The 20646-nt window shown below is 40.0% G+C and overlaps 1 protein-coding gene across 1 annotated transcript; it reads right to left on the bottom strand.

Moving 5' to 3' along the window:
* Window positions 1-13495: 13495 nt before the first annotated feature.
* trappc3 (trafficking protein particle complex subunit 3) lies at window positions 13496-20495 on the bottom strand. Its single transcript, XM_004547825.6, has 5 exons — window positions 20314-20495; window positions 19423-19520; window positions 16834-16933; window positions 15223-15405; window positions 13496-14097 (listed from the first exon to the last, which is right to left on the bottom strand). The coding sequence occupies exons 1-5, from the start codon at window positions 20353-20355 to the stop codon at window positions 13978-13980; spliced, it is 543 nt and encodes a 180-aa protein (XP_004547882.1). The 5' UTR covers window positions 20356-20495; the 3' UTR covers window positions 13496-13977.
* Window positions 20496-20646: the final 151 nt, after the last annotated feature.

Here is a 20646-nt window from a genome sequence, read left to right as displayed (position 1 = left end):
GCATAGCTATAGCTAGGAAATGCTCCTTTTATATTACTTCTTCAATTATGAAAGATGTCATTAATGCACTAGTATTATCTCATCTAGAGTACTGCTCAATCATTTGGTCAGCAGCTAATAAGACAGTAGTGTTAAGGTGTTCATATTATACAAATATTGATAAAATGCACGATAAACTTTCTTGGCTTTCTGTACAAGCTAAATTATACTATGGCTTACTTGTATTTTTAAAGAAAGCAATATTGGTAAACACAGTATCCAGATGAAATACATAATCATGCTACACGATTCTCAACTAACCACAATTTAGTAACTCCTCGAGTTAAAAGTAACTTTTTGAAAAACTCTGTTATATTTAGAGCATCTTTTCAGTGGAATAAGTTGCCTTATACAATTAGAGAATTGGCTTCTATTCATAATTTTAAAAATCACCTAAAAGCCTAGTTAGGCTGTTTTTAAGAGGGTAATGGAAATTGTGTATTTTGTTTGAGTGTTTTTTATGTTTTTTTTATATTTACATGCTTATATTTTCAGAATTGTAAAACCTTATTGTCGATGTAAGAGCCAAATTATGTGGATATTTTGCATTCACTTCATTGAATGCAATTAGAGAAAACCTGGCAGATGATATTTACGATAATAAAATACAGGAAAATACTCAAATAGAGATGCCTTTCAGACAAACGAGAGCAGTGTGCAAAAGCCCCAGCTAATTGCACAGTGCTAATTGCACTGTTGCCAGTTTTGATGGCCTTGGAAATAGTCCATGAAACAGGGCAGGCATCAAACACGAGAAGATAACTACAAACATGAGGGGAAAATAATAAAAGGACACAAGAAAAAAAACAAGCATTTTAATCTCAGAGCTGATGCTGGAAAACTTTCCAATTTGTTACTTCTAAGCAAGGCATCAGTAAGGTTAATATGGGTTCAAACCAATCATTGGTTCAAACAAGGGTGGTCAAAAAACCTGAAAGGATCCTAGCTATCCCAAAATCCTTCACAGCATTATATGTTCTGCCCAGTTTCACCTCAAAGTCACTTTGAGGTAATAAAGGCAGAAGGATGATGAAGCATCTATCTCCCCTATTCTGCATTACAGCTTTGTCTGCCTTCACTCACCCAGGAGGATAATAGATACCAATTATCCTGCACCACTGATTTCATAATTGCTTTAAAGGGATCACTACAACACACACATTCCCATCTTTGCCTGTCAAGAGAAGCTAATCAGATCCCTAAATTAGACTGAAGTGATAGACTTATTAGGGACTAATTTCTGTATTGCTAAACTAACAAAATCACCTGTCCAAAACCAACAAGAAATGATGGTCTTGATCATGTCTAGGTTGTTCTGATTATATCTTCTGATCACAGTGTCATGTTATCCCCAGAGAGCACATCACTCCCAGACTGCAGGCTTAGTTGTAGGTCCCAGAATTTCAATGATTAAGATGTAAGACAAAGGCTTTTCCAGCTGGATCAGGCGATGCTGAAATATCCCTCAGTTATGTTGCTATAGGCTCAAGCTGTTGGGGAACATCCTGTGATTCGCTGAGCATTTCTTCTCCACTCCCCCCTCTTTTCACTCCTTATATGTTTATATACCACCACTGCATCTCATTAGCTTTTTGGCCCCTCTCCCATAGTTTATTATTCCTTGTCTCTTTATGCTCTTCTTTTTTCTCTTTTTTTCTCCTCACTCCACAACTACTCAGCGGGTTCTGCTGAAGTCATTTTGCTTAAGCAAGGGGTTCGTCCTCCCTACAGTCGGCAAATTGATTTGCCAAAAGGGATTGTTTGATTGTTGGGGTTTTCTCTCTAATATTGTGGGCTCTCTCACATGCAATATAAAATGCCTTAAGGGGATTGTAGTTATGAAGTGATATAAAGACATGAATTTCAGCCTTCAGTTTAGCTGGAATGGAAAACATTAAAAAGGCTAAAATTTCTGAACTTTCCTTAGTTTAGATTCAATCTAATCTCAATGCATGATGCCCTATCAAAATTCAACACGCTGCACTGATCAGGCGCTATTGTAAGGTAAATCAGACAGAGATGACCTAAGCCGGCCCCAGATGACGACTTACATTTCCTATCCCCGGTAGACAGGTCACACAACTGCATCCTACTTCCTTTTCCTACAGGCATGGACATTCGTCACACCTCAGTCTCCTGGTGGCCTAAAACGGAAACATCAGATGGGAAACGCTGTTAACACCCTACAATATTCCCAACATGGGGTTGTGACTATTTGCGTATAGAAAGTTTACAATGGCTAAGACATACATCAAATGATTTAAATAAATCATCACTATAAAGATCGTAGTGTGTCTGCATGTTTGTTCTGAAACTTTTCCTAGCTAACTGATAATATAATATATTTATATAGCACCTTTCAAGAAACCCAAGGTTGCATTATACAGAAAACTCAAAGCCCACAGGCCTCCAGTATGTGAGGAAAACTGAAGGCGTTTTCACCATCTTTGGGAAATTAAAGTCATTCTCTGTTGCTTGGCCTTTAGAACGCCAGAAGTGAGGGTGGATTCAGAGGTGGTGTGGTGTGATGTGACTCTGCACACATCATACCACCACATCATTTTGGTTTTGAACACGTCACACACTTCCATTAGTGGCCAAAATGTGCAGATGGAAACATCAGATGGAGTTTTCCAAGCATGTTAATTCTTGCTTCTATTTTAGGATGCAGTGTACCTTTTTTAAATGAGGTACACAAGTCTATAAAGAGGTGCTAATGAATGACTCACACTTCATGGAACCCTCCACTATGCGTGTCATTCTTTCCTTGCTGGGTCCACACCTTGCACCACTGACTACTGACTAGAATAATTCTATTATTTTCATCACAGTAGCAATAAATACTAGTCACAGATCATGCCAACTCTCTTCTATCATTGCTTTTCACAACCCCTTCATCAATCCATCTGTTACTGTTTCCATCACCAGTCCCACCAGTCTTTCTGGAAGGTCTGTACACCAATATCATAAATGTGTCCTATGATTTAGGCAAATTCTACTACACAGCTTCTGTTAACTCTACACAAACCATCTGAATAAAGTTGCTTGTAATTCATCAGAAACTGAGCAATATACTTTGTGACAAATGCTTAAAAAGGAAGAAAAAAAACATTAATCATGGGCCAGTAAATTCAACCCCCAGGTTAAGTTTGCCATGGTGGAGCTCTACTGTAAAGTCCTGAGGTGTCTGACTGAGGACACTCAGAGCAAACCAGTCTGAAGTTTGGCATGTACCAGTATTGCACCCTATCTGCCCTGCTCACCAAAGTTGGGTCCCTGTAACATGTGTCCACTTCCACCAAAAAGAAATTCTAGTTAAAGGTTTGTCATTTTGAAACACTGAAGGACATCCAACACATATTAGACACACATTTACAGGATATTAAAAATTGCATTTGAAGAGGTCTAGAGGTGTAGAAGGAGACAACCTTGAAGTCGCCAATAAATCAGGTAACTTTTTCAAAACTTCATCTGTGTAAGTTGCAGAACTTGAGTTGCACCGAATACTAGGAGAAAGGTTTCATAAATATGTTTTCATAGTGCTTAAACATTTGAAAATAACTTTTGCTGCCTTTTCATGTTTCTGCAGGTCCATACAATGGACAAACCAAACACTGAGAGTCAGTCAGAGCCCCTTTAATGTTTCTGTTTTTGTTTTTTCTTCCTACATATATTCAGCTGGTTGTAATCTGCAACCTCACCAGTAGATGTTACTAAATTCTAAACATTGCATATTTAAGCAATTGTAGCTTCTGAGTATACTGGGGTCTACACTCAATGTATAGCGCATTATGTTGAGTATAAAGATGTTGAGGGGAGCCTCATGTATCATAAGACCCACTGTGTCAGTATTTTCGCCAGATGTGGCTCATAGGTCACTGGGGTGTGAAGGAGATGCGGGAAATGAAACTGACGGCACCTTGTTGCTAAATAATTACAGCTATGTTCAACCCTAGATTTCTTCCGAACACATTCATGTCCTGAATTGTTATTTTATGTTTTGTTTTGTTTTTTTCCCTCTCTCGTGTGCCGGTCTCAGTTATATCCTCCACTGACATGTTTTCTCAGAGTCTGTGTTATTGCTTATATGGTTAGAGCTGGAAAACCAAACAAAGCCTGATACAGCACTCCATCACCTGGCCCGATGATGTCATGATGTCTTAAGTGTCCCACTTTGACTGTGGCCCCACCTTCCTCTCAGCACATGTCAGAGGTTGGTGAACCATGCACAGGTGTGTGTGTGTGTGTGTGTGTGTGTGTCTGCGTGTGCAAATCAGTGACATATTTTTGGAGGCTGAGAACCCCCACAGGTTGTAAAGTTGTTCCAGACCACGTTGTACCGGAGCTGGGTGTGAATGGGGGTTATGTCTCTGAACAATCCACTCTTTGAGCTTCATTTCCAGGTCGACCCCTTCCAGAGCATGGTTCATGGTAGAGGTGTCGTCATCTGATTGGTTAGAGCTCCTGGCCTCACATTTTGCTGTTCATCAATCAAATCTAGATTTCCATTACTACCAAGTAGACCTGAAATTTCTTATTTCCGCTCAGTCTTCTTAGTACACGAGCCTTGCTCACAGTATGCTGCACTCATACTCCATTGACCTAAGTTCACACTTGCAGTTTCTTAAGTGCTAGTCAGAAGTTCTGCTAGTGCTTGAAGAAAACACTACTATAATTAAACATAATGATGATTTACATTGGCCAGCAGTTGAGCATGCTCCTTACAATGAGAGTGCCAAGATGCTGATGTTTGTTGGTAACATTTACCAAGACGAAAATACTCCATCCACACATTAAAGAGGTACTCATGTATTGATTTGTGGTGAGAATATTTGCTTCTTCGGAAAAAGTTCTGGATTTGCTGTCATGTGGACAAAGCCATGATCTAGTTACTCATGCCAAATAACCGGACTGCTTGAAAGAGCGTGTCATCACTTTCGTCTTGGACGATCCACTTCCTAATTTTTCTCACAGCGTCATCTATTTGTGCTCATTCACATCTGCCAAGAAGTAGATAGAACCGGTGGGAGGGATTTTGAATGTTGGATATCCCTTCACATTCACAAGTCATTCTTTTGCCTTCCAAGGCACATCTCCAAGGACATCCAGGTCTCATTCACTCAGCCCCACTGGCTTTTATGTCCACTGAAAATGTCTCAGTGGTGTGTGCCGCAACTTGAGTGCAAAAGAAACCAAATGTGGTATTCTGAAAACAGACTGTCTATGTGATTTTGTTACATTGTCTTTTGTTTCTGTGGAATACAGTTTTGGTTTAAATTATTATGGTTTAATGTCTAAATCAAAGGAACGCTTTGATAGGATTAAAAGAGAGGAAATGGGAAATAATTATATGGTCTCACAACACATTAGCAACATAAGAGGTTCATTGTAACAGTGGAACATGAAACCACAGTGTGCTCAAATGATGGTGGCTGGAAATACTACAACAAACACAGAGAGAATCTCAGTTGATGACAATCAACTGCTCTCTGTTTACTGAAAACAATAAAACCCCTCTGCTGACACGAGGCAGGCTTCTGGTAGAGTCTGTCCGTAGAAGAAACATTTAATGGCTCCATGTGGGGTTGTTTGCTGCTTAATCTGTGGTTGTAACATCCACTCAGACATGTGTGTCTATTTTTTCCTGTTTCAAAGCGTATGACATTCCTTTAACCGGATAACTGATGTGGATTCTGACAGTTGGTGGGGCCAGATGCTGACCTGGCTCATCAGAGGCCTGGAAACAATCCAACAAAATGCTACACAGCTTTGGAGAACTCCCTTCCTTTTTACTTGCTCCATGTATCCCTTTGGAGCAAGATGTTGCAGGTCAGATTTACAGTAGATCTATGCGCCACTGAGCCTAACTTGGGCAAGCTAATTGGAAAAAGGATTTGTACGTTATGTGGCCCGCAGCGGGTCCTTTCAGCAACTAAGCAAGGAAATCACAAAGGACGGCACACAGGTGAAGCAGATGTACATATGAATGTGTGTAAAGATATATCCTCCACAGTACGAATGCATGCACAGGGCTCTAGAGTGCGACCAATTTGGTCGCAAATGCGACCAAATTGCAGGTTTTGTCTCTCTCCAACTAAAATTCACCGAGCCAGCAGCAAAAGAAGCAGCAAACTGCGCTTCACATTTGATCAATGTCGTCATGAATTTTGCTGTTTTGCTTCCACGACTATTAAAATCACACTCCATGCACAGCTAGCTCTCTCTCTATCTCTCTCTGTACTTCAAGAACAGTTTCCCGTCTCCAATCTCTGTTTTCTGTATTATTCATTTGCTTATTACCCACCAGTCTACCGTTGTTTACAGAGCTGTCGGCTGCTGTCTTTTTTTTTTTCTTTTTTTCACTTAAATGACCTCGGACAAGAAAGCCTATTTTTTCTGTTGTTCAATACTGAAGAAATTTAAACTTTATATGCAGAACGTTGTAGAATATTTTTAAGGTTATCTGCTATAAAAAGCCAGACCAGGAAAATCTCCTTCATGTTTTTCTGTGTTTTATTCTCAGTTACTTTCACACAAAGGCATCTGCTGTGATGTTCACAACTCTGAAGAAGTCAGTACTGATAAATGATCAGAATTATAATATTTCTGACTGTCTGAGGCTAAGTTGAATCGAATCGGGACTTTGAAAACCGGAATCGAATGGATTATAGAAATCAGTGATGATACCCAGCCCTAGTGAGCAGCCTAGGCACCACAGAAGTGGATGTAGCTGTAATAGGAAAAGAACTATTGCTAACTTTTCTGTTAAGTTAAGGCCTGATCCTTCTGAAATTCATAGCCAGTGCTCTGACACGGTGTCATCAATCTTTGAATGCTGAAAAAGCACAGTGTATCCAGAAAAACACATTATATTATATAAATTATTATAAAATTTGTGTGCGCCTAACTTTTGTGCGCCCATGGCAAAAAGTTAGTCTAGAGCCCTGATGCATGTGCACACAGAATGTTTTGAAGACCATAAAAAATTAAGAAGTGATTTTGGCACGCTGCTCACATTACTGAATGACATGAACAAGGAAATGAGGAGGTTGAACTTTAAGTTACACATGTCTGGCAAGCACATTGCCATCGGAGAATACACTGACAGCATCCCAAATATATGTATGCATGTGTTATATATGAAGGGGAAAAAGATCAGGCATCTATACATGTAGAAATATGACTCATTTCCTGCACTGAAAACACTGTACTAATGGACTGTTCTGCACTCTTCTCATGCAATTTTAATTCTATTGTGTTTCTAACCTCATTTTATCTCTGATTTCCATTATGGATTGCCAAAGAGGAACCCTCTGTCTGATAAAAATGGTCCATTACATAAATGGCTCATCACTCCGAGGCCTTTGTGTGTCTGCCCAGCAGGTGAACAAGAGGTCTTCAACTTGGCAAAAATAGAAAGACTTTGAAGACTTTACAGTTGGAGAGACACATCATCACAGACTCCAGCAGTAATGGGACACAGTAACACTACACCTGATGAAAATAATACTAATAGTGACAATGTGAACAATAGTCTGGTCTTGTCATTCATGACAAAAGGTTGATGTCCCAAAATGATTATTAAACCTCATTATATCTTACAAGTTCATTTACTACAAATGTTGAGTTAACTATTATAGAACAAATTCTTGAAGTTGGTTGAAAGTGATGGACTTGTCTACCAACACTAGTGAAACTGAAATTGAGACTGTTTGCCTTCAAAGTAAAAGTTGCACCTTTTGAAACATGTTGGCTGCAATGCTGAGGCACAACTTTACTACAAGCAAATGTGGCAATCTACTAGAAACCAAAGCAATTACTGAGGGGGGAATACAACCTGTGGTTGTATCACATCCAATATGGCAGACAGCTGTTGAGCATTGTGCACATGACATCACATGAGAAACCTCAATAAAAGATGGACGTAGCCTCTGCAGGGCAAAAATGAAGCCAATGTGAAAGTGCCTTCTAGTGAAAACTACCTGAAAACCACTAGATGGCAATAGCTGTTGTCTAAAAAGATTTCTGCTTAAAACTTTAAGGTAGAAAAGCGTTTTGACTTGACTTGAGTCCAAAATAAGGTCATTTTGTAAATCTTGGTCATACAATGTTACTAAAATGAGGATTATCTATGGTAAAAACCACATTCTGACTAAACAGACAGTTACAGTGATGCAATGTTGAAAGTTTTAATCTCTAGGCTTCAAAACTGGGCTTTAGAAACCGATCAGTGATGTCCCAGTAGCCATATCCATCCTTTATACTCTCTATAGCTAGTTCAAAACCTACCACGCTAACGCAACTGCTCGGCGCAGCTCTAGCGTAACAACAAAAAGGCGCACCAGAAAAACACACAGTTGCAGAGAGGGCGTGTCACATGGTAACCATGGCAACATAATGCTGCCGCCTGAAACAACAGAACACAGCTGTCAAACAAAACCCAAAACAGCCCTGACCCGCTACAATATTTTAGCTGAAATAACAACCATCTAACATTTTAAAATAAGACAGTGACCACGATTAAATATTGTCTGTTGGATGGATGGATGTTAGTGAGCATTCTAGCAGAAATCAGTTCAACGTCAGTTTCCGTGTTAGCATTTAGCTCAATGTACTTAGTGTCATAAAGCTACTAGGATAGCTAGGTAGTCATTTCCCAGAAAGGCGAAGATCAGTATTGTAAATTAAGATTAAAAAAAAAAAATTACAAAAGTGTTCAAATGTGAGTAACAAAGATCAAATTTGAATCTGTAGAGAGCAGTTCTAACAGCTACAGTTTTTTCAGATATACATTGCCATCGGAGAATGGTAATTTGCAGATAACACTAACTATACAACAATAACTATATAGCACTAACTATACACCCATGTGTAACATTTTCAGCATAAAATTTGAAGAAAATATAAACACACTACTCACCTAATATTAACCTTTACAATGAAAATACATCCATGGCTAAATCATTTGTTAGCTTGTTTTTAACACGAAGAAGTCATTTAATGTGCTGACTTATTTTGACTTTATAACCTGTGTTTTGTTTTGCTTTGTTTGTTTATTTGTTTTAAGTTTGAAATGGATGAAATTATAAAATGGTGGCTACATTTTATCCAAGAAGGCAACACTGACCTATGAGACGTCTCATTAATTAACTTCAAGACACGTTACAATGTCAAACATAAACTGTCCAAGCTTTGATCAAAATGCAATATTTGCTACTATATGGCTTCATTTGCCATTACTTTTTCATTTTTTTAACATGCATAAAATGCACTCAACATTTAAATAGCATCATACTATATATTGCTACATCATGTTATTGGTCAGGTGAGCCTCAAATTCCAGTGTATTTGAAGAGAGAGTCAGTTTTTCAGGCATGAAAATCTTTAGCCTCTACAATGAGACTATCCAGAGCCCTTCTAATCACAATAATTTGCATAAAACAATTGCTTAAAATCAGGGGGAAATAAATGTTTTGCTGAAGATATAAATCCTAGAGCTGGTGTCTGGATTTATGCCTTGCATACTAGCATGGATAACGTACTATGAAATGTAGATAGATGGCCAGCTTGACTCATTTGAAGTAAGCTGCCCTAATTAGTGTACAGTCTGTTTTGTCACTCAAATTAGTGTACAGTCTGTGTGTCACACAAAATATTAATGTGACACACACACACACACGGTCAGCTCATGCTTGGCAGCAATGAGCAGTGACATCCCGTCCAGTGCAGCTGGTCTGCAGCCTCTAGGCAGTCCTACGCTCTGGGAGGGAAGCCTGGTTTGATTTTAGTCAAACCAGGGCAAACCAGGACTTTCACATTCCAGCTTTTCAACTGAAATTATTTGTTACTGCCCCAGAGACTCATAGAGCGCTTACATATATGAATTTTGGAGGAATAATGTCTTAAAGTGTTAGCTAAGGTGCTGTTTGCCCTCGGGCTAGCCAGTGTAAAATTACACACACCACTTTTTCTTTTCCTTTTTGCTCTTTCTCTTTCTCTCATTCTCCTTGCTCTATCTTGAAGTGAGGCTGTTCCAAGCTGGAAAGTTCTGCCGCTGTTACATAAACTCCAGCTCGAGCTGGGTCAAGAAAAAGGGAAGAAAAGAGGGAGAAAAACAAGACAAGAGCTGAGGAATATTGTGGGAAAATAAGGGCCAAAGATAAAAAGGATCTGGATTGGGTAAAACCTGTGTCATCAGGAATATCTAAAAAAAAACCTCCTCTTCATAAGATTCCGGAGAAAAGAGGAAGAACAAAAGAGCAGGAGGAAATTGGAAGCAGAGTGAAGGCAGCTTAGCAGCTCCTATCCAAAAAGCCTGGAAGAAAGGGAAGAAGGAAAAACTGAAAACAAAGCATTAAATGGCTTGGAATTGTCCAAGGCCCGCCTGAAACCCTCTCTGGAACCAGCCAGGCCGCCGCTGATACACAAAAGAGCCAACTTCAACCTGACATGTCTTCCTGTTGAAAAGACAGAAACACAACTTTCCCGGAGCACTGGCGATCCAGGAATTCATTGTGTGGGTTACCTGGTGCCGATCTGTTTTTATTGTTGGGAATTGAGGGGTTTTGTTGCTAGTTTAGTTTCTCTTTTCCTGCCAGCACACTTAATGACCCAAACATTACTTTGGGAAGCCTAATAACTTCTCACTTTCTATTGGATGTACAACCCATGGTAGATGACTGAGCGAAGCATGAGTTATTAGATTTATAGGAAGTGCTCAACAGTTTGTCTGGAAGTGGGTAATGAATCATATTCCAAATGGCTTGCAGATGCTGTAGCAGATCTCGGTGGGTACATGCTGCGACTGAATACCAAATCAACTTATAATTACCTCTCGAAACCACATCCACATTTATTTACTGAGGTGTTTATGCGCATAAATCCCAATCGAACATCCCCTCAAACCACTAAAAATCACACGGAGCAACAGGGAGGTGTGTTTTAGCAGACAAGGGACGTTCCTATGAATAACTCCTGTACTGGCAAGAGCATCTTTTCAGGTGTGCACGCTCATTAAATCAGCCACCTCTACTGCTTCACTGCCCAGGAGCATTTTTCAGTTAGTCAGGGTTTTAATTTACCATGAATCCACTTGTATGCTGACTCACTGCATTTTCTCCTTTTATGAAGTGCTGTCCGTACTGCTTTCATCTCAGCTGTTCTCACTGACTAGCTGCAAAACACACACACACATTGTGGAAATCTCTGAAAATCCTGGGTGACTGAATCTTCGGCCAGCCTTTACTTCACCTGTGAGGCAGCACGATTCCCAGCAGATACAGGACATTCCCAAAAACTGCAAAGTAAACAGGTTGAATAATGGAAACATTGTGAAAGTCAGAGGGAAAAAGGAAAGGGGGGGGGGGGGGGGCTAAACGTCAAGAGGATGGGGTTGGAAATAGATGGGGTGGAGGTAGAAGAAAGGGATGCGGTATTCAATAAGCGCAGGTCCATTACCAGGCTGTGTGCTGGGCTTTACTGTCACAGCGTGCCTTTCACCATTTGTTTCCCATAAAGGCCACATGGAAACATTTAGCTGGCTTAAAGCAGATCAGAGCACGCTGTCTCAGGCCCGTAACATTTGCTACTTGTATTCCAGGTCTGTCCTAATAAAGTTTTCTGAAAAATATAGGCAGCTGCAATAAATAATATTAATAAATATTTTTTAAATGGCAGCACGTCCGCTTGTGGGAGACGGCGAACAAACTGCCTGCATGTTAGGAAGCATCGTAGACTGTTTGAAACTATGAGACAGAAAGAAGGGGAATAAATATGAATAGCATCTTCAAAGTAGTTCCTCGTGGCTCGATGAGTCTTAAGTGCCTCAAACAACTCTTTTTTTCTCTCTCTCTCCCTCCCTCTCTCTTCTGTGACACCATCTGCAGTCCTGCAGAGGGAATAGAAATCCCAGATGCTCAGGTTATAAGCAGAGCGCTAGTTAGTCTTCATACTTTCTTGCTTAATGGGTAAAACTGTGAAAACAATCAACACAAAGCTCTCACCAAGAGCCGAGAAACAGTTGACTGTTTGCATGATCGGTCCTTCTAGAAAGCATTAACACCGACGCGAGAGTGCTGCGGCGGTAATAAATTCATCCTCGCTTTGGGCTCCGTGACCAGCATGTGTGTATGCATTTGTCAAGGTAAATTCCTGTAAGCATATGGCAGAGGGATACCGGTTTTCACAAGTACACAAACCCAGCTGTCTATGCATCCCTCAGGTCCAGCTCCAAACCTGCCAAGTCATTTACATTAAGCTTCTGCACACAACCACCCAAAAAATAGATTTCCTGAAATACTCTACATCCAACATCCACATGACAGGCCTACAGGGTGCATAGATACGCGCGCGTAATGTGTTGAGTGCTCGCCTAATGGCCTGCCGAGTTTATTGTTGGCCCTTGTGGTGCCTCCGCTTTCCATTCTTTATCCTTTTAAATGAGCGCTACCCCAGACGGGAGTAGGCAGATGCTTCAGACAATGCATAATAATGAGAAATCCCTCCCTAATACATCTTATAAAGTACAGAGTTGACTGTATGTTGTCAATGTTTCTCTCATCTCGAGCCAGATCAAAGCTATTAGCACCATCTGAAAAAAATAGAGCCTTATTATTTACGTTTTCTTGCAGATCCGGCCAGTACTCCCACAAGTAAGGGAATGTACACCCCCACACCGCAATATATCCATCTTTGGCAGGAAAAAAAAAAGTACATCGTTTAAACCACATGCCCGCAGAGGAAAGCTAATGTACACAGCAACCTCTTGTGGCTGTTTGGAGAATTGACCTCAAGTCAACAGAATTTGTCATGGGTTCATGTAATAGCACTAGTAGCTATAAAATAAGAATGTGTAGGGCCTCGAGGTTTCCAGCAGTTAATGGCTGACAGATTTCTCCAAAAGGAAATCCCTATCTGACAATCTCAATCTCTAAGTGCTTTCAGCAGACTCGTGAGTTTGGTACTCTTGCTGTTCTGTTACACAATAAAAAAAATGAATAAAAATGAGGAATTAAGAAAATATTGCTAATGTTCTCATTGTAGCCAGACCAATTTTTTTTCTTCCTTTCAAATGTGGAACCACAGATAGATTGTGTGTGTGCATGTGCTACATCTCATGAATGGCCGCCTGTGTTTTAAGTTATTGATGAGGTGTGCAGCAGGTCTGACTGAGAGGTTCTGTTCATTACTTGTAAGGGAGCTATTCACAGGTGTGACAGCCCCAACTGGTGACTTTTCTGCACCCATGCAAATGCTTCTATGGGCCCTGAACAAACATAAGAGAGAAATTAAGGTCGGTTATTGTTTGCCTTTGCAGAACAGCTCCAAAGAAATAACTTCCACAGTACACTGAAACATTTAGTGTGTTTGTGTAAGAAAGAGCTTGGTTTAAAGTGTTCAAGGTCCCCAAGCAGGCATGTTAGAAGGTTTCAAATCTCATAAATGGATGAGAAAAGCATCGCATCAAATATGTCACTTTTACTGAACATCATCATAAATTAACATGCCAAATAATTGGCAGCAATAAAGTGTGATTTCATTAAAAACAAAGAAGATAGACCAAAAAAAACCAAACAAACAAAAAAAAAAAGAAGAAAAACTTGGCATAAGACTTACTCGCCTTGTGCCGATCAAAAATAAACGAAACACTTTATTCATGAGAAAAAGATGTCAACGAGAGTCTTTAAACATGGGTTAGTAACAAATAAATGGTCAAACTGAAGCTACGAGTCGATTCAGGTATTTTTAGTGAATCATCCATCAGCCTCTTATGCTCACATCGACTCGTAGAGATGTTATGTTGCCAGAAAAGTAACCATCCTGTTAAAGTTGAGCATGCGGTCTGATGGTGTGAATCGTGTTCATCTTTTAAAGTGTGAAAGTGTTCTGTGTTTAAATCAGTCCTCCCTCTGTGGGATGCAGGTGATCTCTGCGTTTCCATCACTCGTCTCCCGCAGGCAGGTTTTCTTCAATCCTCTTAATGAACTTCATGCGGATTTCTGTCACACTGTCCCCTCTCAGAGTGTCCTGGGCAAATTTCACATCCACCGCCATCTGGACCTAAACCACATTCATAAAGATTTTGTTTTAAAAAAAACAAAAAGGAAGACAGACTTTTATCCTCATTTGTTCATTTTCCACTATTAAAGTTGTGGTCAGAAGTTGTATCTCATCATGGGCATGAATGTTCATCAGGTTTTATGTCCACAGCAAGTTTTACATTGTCATAGATTGACAAGGTGCTGACCAGGAAAGAAGCACCTGCTCCAAAATCAAGCAGCTTTCGGAAGAAAAGTATAATGTGAGATAAGACAAAGTTTGAGCTATGTGGCCACAATGACAAGAGATGTGTTAGGCTTTCAAATCTAAGAGCACGGCGCCTACTCTCAAGTATGCTGTTGGCAGCAAAAAAAAAAGGAGCATCATGCACGAGTGAAGGAGGACAACTATCTCGAAATTTTTCTATTTCACCTAGAATCAAAATCTTGACTGTTGAAGGCTGGACACAGCTGGGTGTTCAACAAGACAATGATCCCAAACACACAACAAAACTGGTGTTGGAATGGATAAAGCTGGCCAACATTAACATTCTGAAAACTTCCCAAAACTCCACCCTGGGGGGGCTGTAGCTCAGGAGGTAGAGCAGGTCACCTACTGATCGGAAGGTTGGTGGTTCAATTCCTGGCTCCTCCAGTCTGCATGTCAAGTATCCTTGGGCAAGATACTAACCGATGCATCCATCGGAGTATGAATGTGTGTGAATGTAGTTAGAAAGCACTACTTGTAGAGAAAGTGCTCGTGAGAATGGGTGTGATTGGGTGAATGTGGCTTGTTGTATACAGCGCTTTGAGTACTTTGGGAGAGTAGAAAAGCGCTATATAAGAATCAGTCCATTAACCCTATTGGAAATTTGTGGACTACACTTAAAAGCCAGGTCTGTGCCAGAAAACCAACCAATTTAAATAAACTCTACCAATGTATTTATATATGTATTTGTTTGAGCCTGTGTGGATTAGAGGAAATCCAAAATAAAATTGGTAGTAGACATCATTAAAGATGTATGCCATCATTTTACGGCATAAGCTAAATGTAACTGTGCACTGGAACCATATCACCATTGTTTCTTTATATTTTTCCATACATCCTATACACGCGGCACCTTAAAACTTCTGAGGTTTATCTTACCATCTCCAGGGCTCCTCTGAGGACGCCGCACAGAAGGTTGGAGTAGATGAGTGTGCTGTGGTTATCTGGCAACTCCACAAAGTCTACCAGTGGATTATTCTCGAGGATAAGGGAAAACTCATCTCCTGCAGGGCTCCAGTTGGTCACGCTTGGGGTGATTCCTAGGTACATTTTAAAAGCAACCTAATGAAGACCCCAATATTAACAACAGAGGAGAAAAAGGGAAAAAAAACATTAATCATTTACAAATATTTTCTGATAAAGTCATCAGTTTTTTTGGCTTTTGTTCTTCTTTATCACTTTTTCATAGAGGGAACGGCAGGCTTTCTCATTTTCTGACAAATAAAATTTCAATGGCGCAAACAAAATCCCAGTTGCACGCTCCAATTCCAACATTAAGCTGGCCTGGGCAGATTTGCACTCATATGTAAAATGTTTGCTGTCCTTATTCCAGTTTTTAAACATCACTAGCCATAGAATAATAATGAAAATATGATCCACAGCTGTAGAAAATCTGTTGTGACCACATAACAGACCTCTTCTGCGTCTATTTAACTGAAGAATTGCTGAGGTGATTTCAGAGTTTAGCTAGAGGTCACGAGATATCCTGAAGCAGTCATTCACTGCACCTTCCAAACCGCTGTCCCATAGTGGTCCTCCATTTACAGAGCTGACCTCTCTCTTCATGACCACGAGCCAGGTCCCTGAGCTGGAGTGTTGTTACATCTGTGGAATGACTCCCTTTGCACGCAGATGTAACACCTCGAAAGCAACTGAAGAGGCTCAACGTGCCCGAGAGCCGCCTTCCTGGTCTGTCTGTGTCCTTTTGTCACAAGGAAGTCATATGGAAAAACTGACAGCCAGGTGACTTAGTATAAAACCAGACTCAGTTATGCAGCCCTGTTGCCAAAGCTGAACAGAGACCCATTTTGTTAACTTCCAGCTATTTTAACAACTATGCATGATTCACATTTGAAAATAATTCTTATTTTTCTTATACTGGGCCTTGGTAAAGCACATCACTACATCTACTACACGAACAATAAACAAATAAATAAATTGTTCCTTTTAAGGCCTGTAACCTTCTAACTGGCTGCCGCTCACTACCAGAAAGTTTGAATAGCAGGTGGGTGTGGTTTCTGTGCTCACAGCCAGTATTTAGAGCCTTTGGTTCATAGGGATTACTCTTAACTTGTTACTTTGGCCATGACAAATGTGAGCGTCTATGATAGCAACAGCAAATATGTTAGAGAAAATAAGGAAAAGCTTAACAGGTTCTCTTTCAAAATAAAAGTCCAAAGATGGCAAACCAGAGATGTTTCACTGAATTCGCATCACATTTCACATCGGATCATTTCTACACACTCACACGAATGTGATTTTAGCATAAAGTTTAGAAATATGCTTCATTCTGTGTTTTGAGCTTTTCTTGTCTACTTACCCCTTACCCTTATCCTGACACTCTTTCACCCATCCTGTGTTAGGGTGTTTTATTAGAAATGTTCCCTCTAATCTGTCCCTTCTGTCCCTTCCTCCCTCTCCTATTTCCCTCTGTCTATCTTGGGAGAAGTCCATGGTCATGCTCTGATTGGCCTGGAACCTTCCAGTTACCTTAGCAATGACATCGGCTGTTTCTCGGAAATCCTGACACCTGCCGATGCTTGAGCGTGCCAGGAAGTCCTCGATCAGACGCACACCAATGTTATAACCCCTGTGGAAGTCAGAACGTCAGAGAGAGAGAGAGAGAAGTGGGTAAGAGACAAAGTCATGTTTTCTTTTTATATTAAAGGAAAAGTAGTTGGGGGGAAATGACAGGCTAACCTGCGGCAAACTGTAAAGCCAAGGCAGACAGCTTCAAATCCTTCAAAATATTTTTGGTTCATATACTTGCCAAATAATGACATTTCTGATTAAAGAGTCCAGACAACTTAACCTAACAGCAGAGTCTGAAGCCAATGGATGCATCCCAATCCTAACATGGTCCGTCTCTAACCAGCTGGATGGCATCTGGCAGATTGGGCAGTGCAGATTCACTGCCTTCTAAGGCCAGGTAAGACGAGCCCCGTCCTGACAGCTCAGGGTTACCGCACAGCCAGAGAAACAAAGTACATCCAGTCCAAAGGTCTGTCAGCATGACAGGATAATTTAAATTTCTTAAGTTAGAAACCAATCATTTTGTCTTAATCTTATTCTGGGGGAGTACTGTCTCCTGCTTGGCATTCCTAAGATTCTTCTGTCTTAATATTAAATATTTGCTTCTTCAAAAGACCCCATCCAAAGAACTTACAAGAGGAGAAGCAGCAGTGTAAGAAATGAAATCCGATAAGACTACGTCTTTGCTCCATTTTGTGTCAAGCTATGTTATGAACTGAAAATAGGAAAACGCTTAAAGAGTATAATGAAGCTGTCAGCTATAAAGAGTCACCCAAGAGGCTTCAAAAATCCCAAAGGATGCATGATTGAGAGCATCCACTGAAAACCACAGGCTCAACATATGCGAGACAGAAGAACTGAACTTTGTTACAGATAAATACTCATGTACAGAATACTCGGCAATACCTTGTCATCAGCATTGTACTTCCTGTGATACGTTCAAAATTATGTATGATGTTATAAATTGTGTGTTTATTGCATTATGGCTTTGTGATGCACACCTGCACATCATAACAGTTATGTAGTGAGTTTCAGCGGCTTGGAATTATCTACCAGAAGAGCCAGGTTTATGTTTCTTAATGTATCAAATTAAACAGGCTGAATGATAGCACATACTTAATGGTACATAGATGAACTTATTAACTATAAATTAAACAAAGGGTGCCTTTGTTTTGACCTCAGATCATCAGATTGAGATGATCTGAGGTTTGGGACATGGTACTTAATCCTGCTGGAAAAAACCATCAGAAGATGGATACACTACACATTACTACATCACCAGCTTGATGCCGGACTGATCCATGCCTTCATGTTATTTAATAGCTTATCAAGCTTTTACGAGCTTAAAAGTCAGTTTTCTGTGTCACAAAAGTGGCTCTCTTTTTACCTAGCTAAATCACCGTGGTAACTTATGTTGAAGACCTGACCAGGTTATGTTCCAATTTTCAGTTTAAAATAAGCTGGATGGACCATGTTCGCACAGGTTTTTTAATTTGGTGCCAAATCTCTTTTACATTGCTGGAATTGCAGCTACCAGAACAAAACACATTCATTTCACTTTCCTCTGCTGACAAAGTAAAATGATTTCCACATCTCCTTTGTTAGGCTACAGAACAGAAACCTTTAATGTTTAAATGGAACTAGTTCAAAGATTCAAAGCGCAAATGTGCCGCAGTCACCTTTAAAATAAATAGCAGCACATGGAACTGTTTATTTACCGCTGTGTGAAATAAATCCCAAGATTAATGTTCTTCAGTAGCATTCTCTTTGTGACAATGGTGCATTTTACTGGTATATTTTTAATCACCATTTTATGATCATTATCTGAGGATCTGTCTCTTATTGCAGTAGGTGATACTCACTTTGTGTGAAAGAAGAGTCACATGACCTGTAAAATCACTATTTTTATGTAATCATTCACATAGCAGAGCAGAAACCCAGCTTAACAGAAAGGTGGTAAAAAGCACTGTGGTGGCTATTTTCGGTGACTGGGGCTTTTGACTGTGTCAAGCCAGCTAACACAGAAAAAGCGCTGTGCTTTTGAACTTCTGCTGCTGTATCCCAGTGTTTGACACACCGTGTATTCACAGATGCTCTTCTACATACCTTGGTGGGAACAAGTGCTTATTTGAGTTACTGTTGCCTCCCTAACAGCTTGAGACAGGATAACCTAAATGAACTGAGGTGTGATTGGCTGATTAGGAATTTGTGTTGAAGGGCAGCAAATAGGTGTACCTCATAAAGTACCTAGTTACTGTTTAAGTGATGGAAAAGTTTACCTTCTGTGTTTCTAATTAAGTAATGCTTTTTTGTTTCACACAGCAAGTGCATTTAACAGTATTTACACAATTTTCAACCGACAGCTGGGTGTGAGCCCCAAAAGAGGATTTGGCAAGACTCGAGCTTAATTCAAAGTTTGTTATTCAAATGGTCACAAATTGAAGCACTAATGTCTGTCGGTTGTGCTTTAAAAAAAATGCCTTTGCTGTATGTGGAGCAAATGGTTCGTTCAAAGACAGGAAAAATCCTGCTTGAAAGAGTACTCACATCTTATCCAGCTGTTTATTGACCTCCTCATCATTCTCATAGTCTTTACAAAGCTGGGTGACCAGGGCCCCATAAGTCAGTGTGAACAACTCCGAGTTCTAAAAGACAAACAAACAAAAAACCAACAGAAACCACACAGATCACGTTATGTTTGCCACACACAAATCTGGACAAATGACAACCTTTTTACCAGCAAGAAAAGCCTATATAAAATTTTTTAAATTAAATAATAATTTGGGGATGGGATATTTTTGAACATCTAGAAGTTAAACAGATCGTCCCAGGGCAGCTCCTAGAATTGAACTAACGTTTGATGCCAGCTTAGGATTGAATAACGTTTCATTAATATGTGGCACATTTTTCTATTGCTGATCTTTCAGTTTTCACACCAAACTTTAAAAGCTATACAGATCTAATGCTATGACCATAAAATAACTGTTAAGATTATAGCCACAGCTGACATGAATGACCTGTCACGGCACAGGAGCTACGATACCTGCTTGGAAAATAGTGTTTTAGCGTCGTTTTTAGAAAGGTATATTACAGTTTTAGTCAGCTCAGTTAATAAATTGCAAATTCATATACGTTCAACTGAAAAATCCTTTAAGAAATAGCTTTTAAATGTGTTTTTGTGTTTTGTTGTCATAGCTTAGCTTGTAGCTCCACTTCCTGTCAAAGCCAAACCCGGCATTAAGCAACAGTGAAATAAATGTTAAACAGGTACAAATATACCTCTTGTACCTAGCCACACGTGCAAGATAAATATGCATAATTTGGCGAGTAGCTCAGCTCAGAGACATGAGTGAGTTGTTAATTTAGCCTTACAGCCACGGTTAGCATCCTGCTAGCTAAGCTTGCTATGTTGCCATTAATCCTGTGGGAGTCGCCTACCATCTTCTTGCTGTCTGTTGCCCGGTTGGCTTGTCTGGACATTGTGACGGGTGTTACGGGCTTACACAGGTGGTGCACTCGATATTAATCCTTTATTTATTTGATTCGGGCTAAGCAGTTATTTCCGTAATCGCCTGTTTAAGTCGCTCTCGCTGTATCAAGCGTCATGAGATAGAAACATGAACTTCCGGTCTTACTTAAAAGTAAAAGCTTTATTGCGGGAAATTCGCGAGTAAACCATTGAAACTAAAGAAAACGGTGCAATGAGGAATAAAAAGCCTTTAAAATTACACTCTGTTGTTGCCGATATTTAGACAAATGTAGCCTCTTATG

The sequence above is a fragment of the Maylandia zebra genome, linkage group LG22 (assembly GCF_041146795.1).
Source record: "Maylandia zebra isolate NMK-2024a linkage group LG22, Mzebra_GT3a, whole genome shotgun sequence".
NCBI classification, from domain to species: Eukaryota; Metazoa; Chordata; class Actinopteri; order Cichliformes; family Cichlidae; genus Maylandia; species Maylandia zebra.
Note: the sequence above shows the minus strand (reverse complement) of the source record. Positions and strands in the feature narration are given on the sequence as shown.

Coding starts and splice junctions, on each gene's coding strand:
- trappc3 (XM_004547825.6), bottom strand. CDS start 20,355: ATGTCCAGACAAGCCAACCGGGCAACAGACAGCAAGAAGATG. Junction 15,406..16,833: donor CAGCCGATGTCATTGCTAAG/GTAACTGGAAGG, acceptor GGTCTTCATTAG/GTTGCTTTTAAAATGTACCT. Junction 14,098..15,222: donor TCAGAGGAGCCCTGGAGATG/GTAAGATAAACC, acceptor AATGTGGTTTAG/GTCCAGATGGCGGTGGATGT.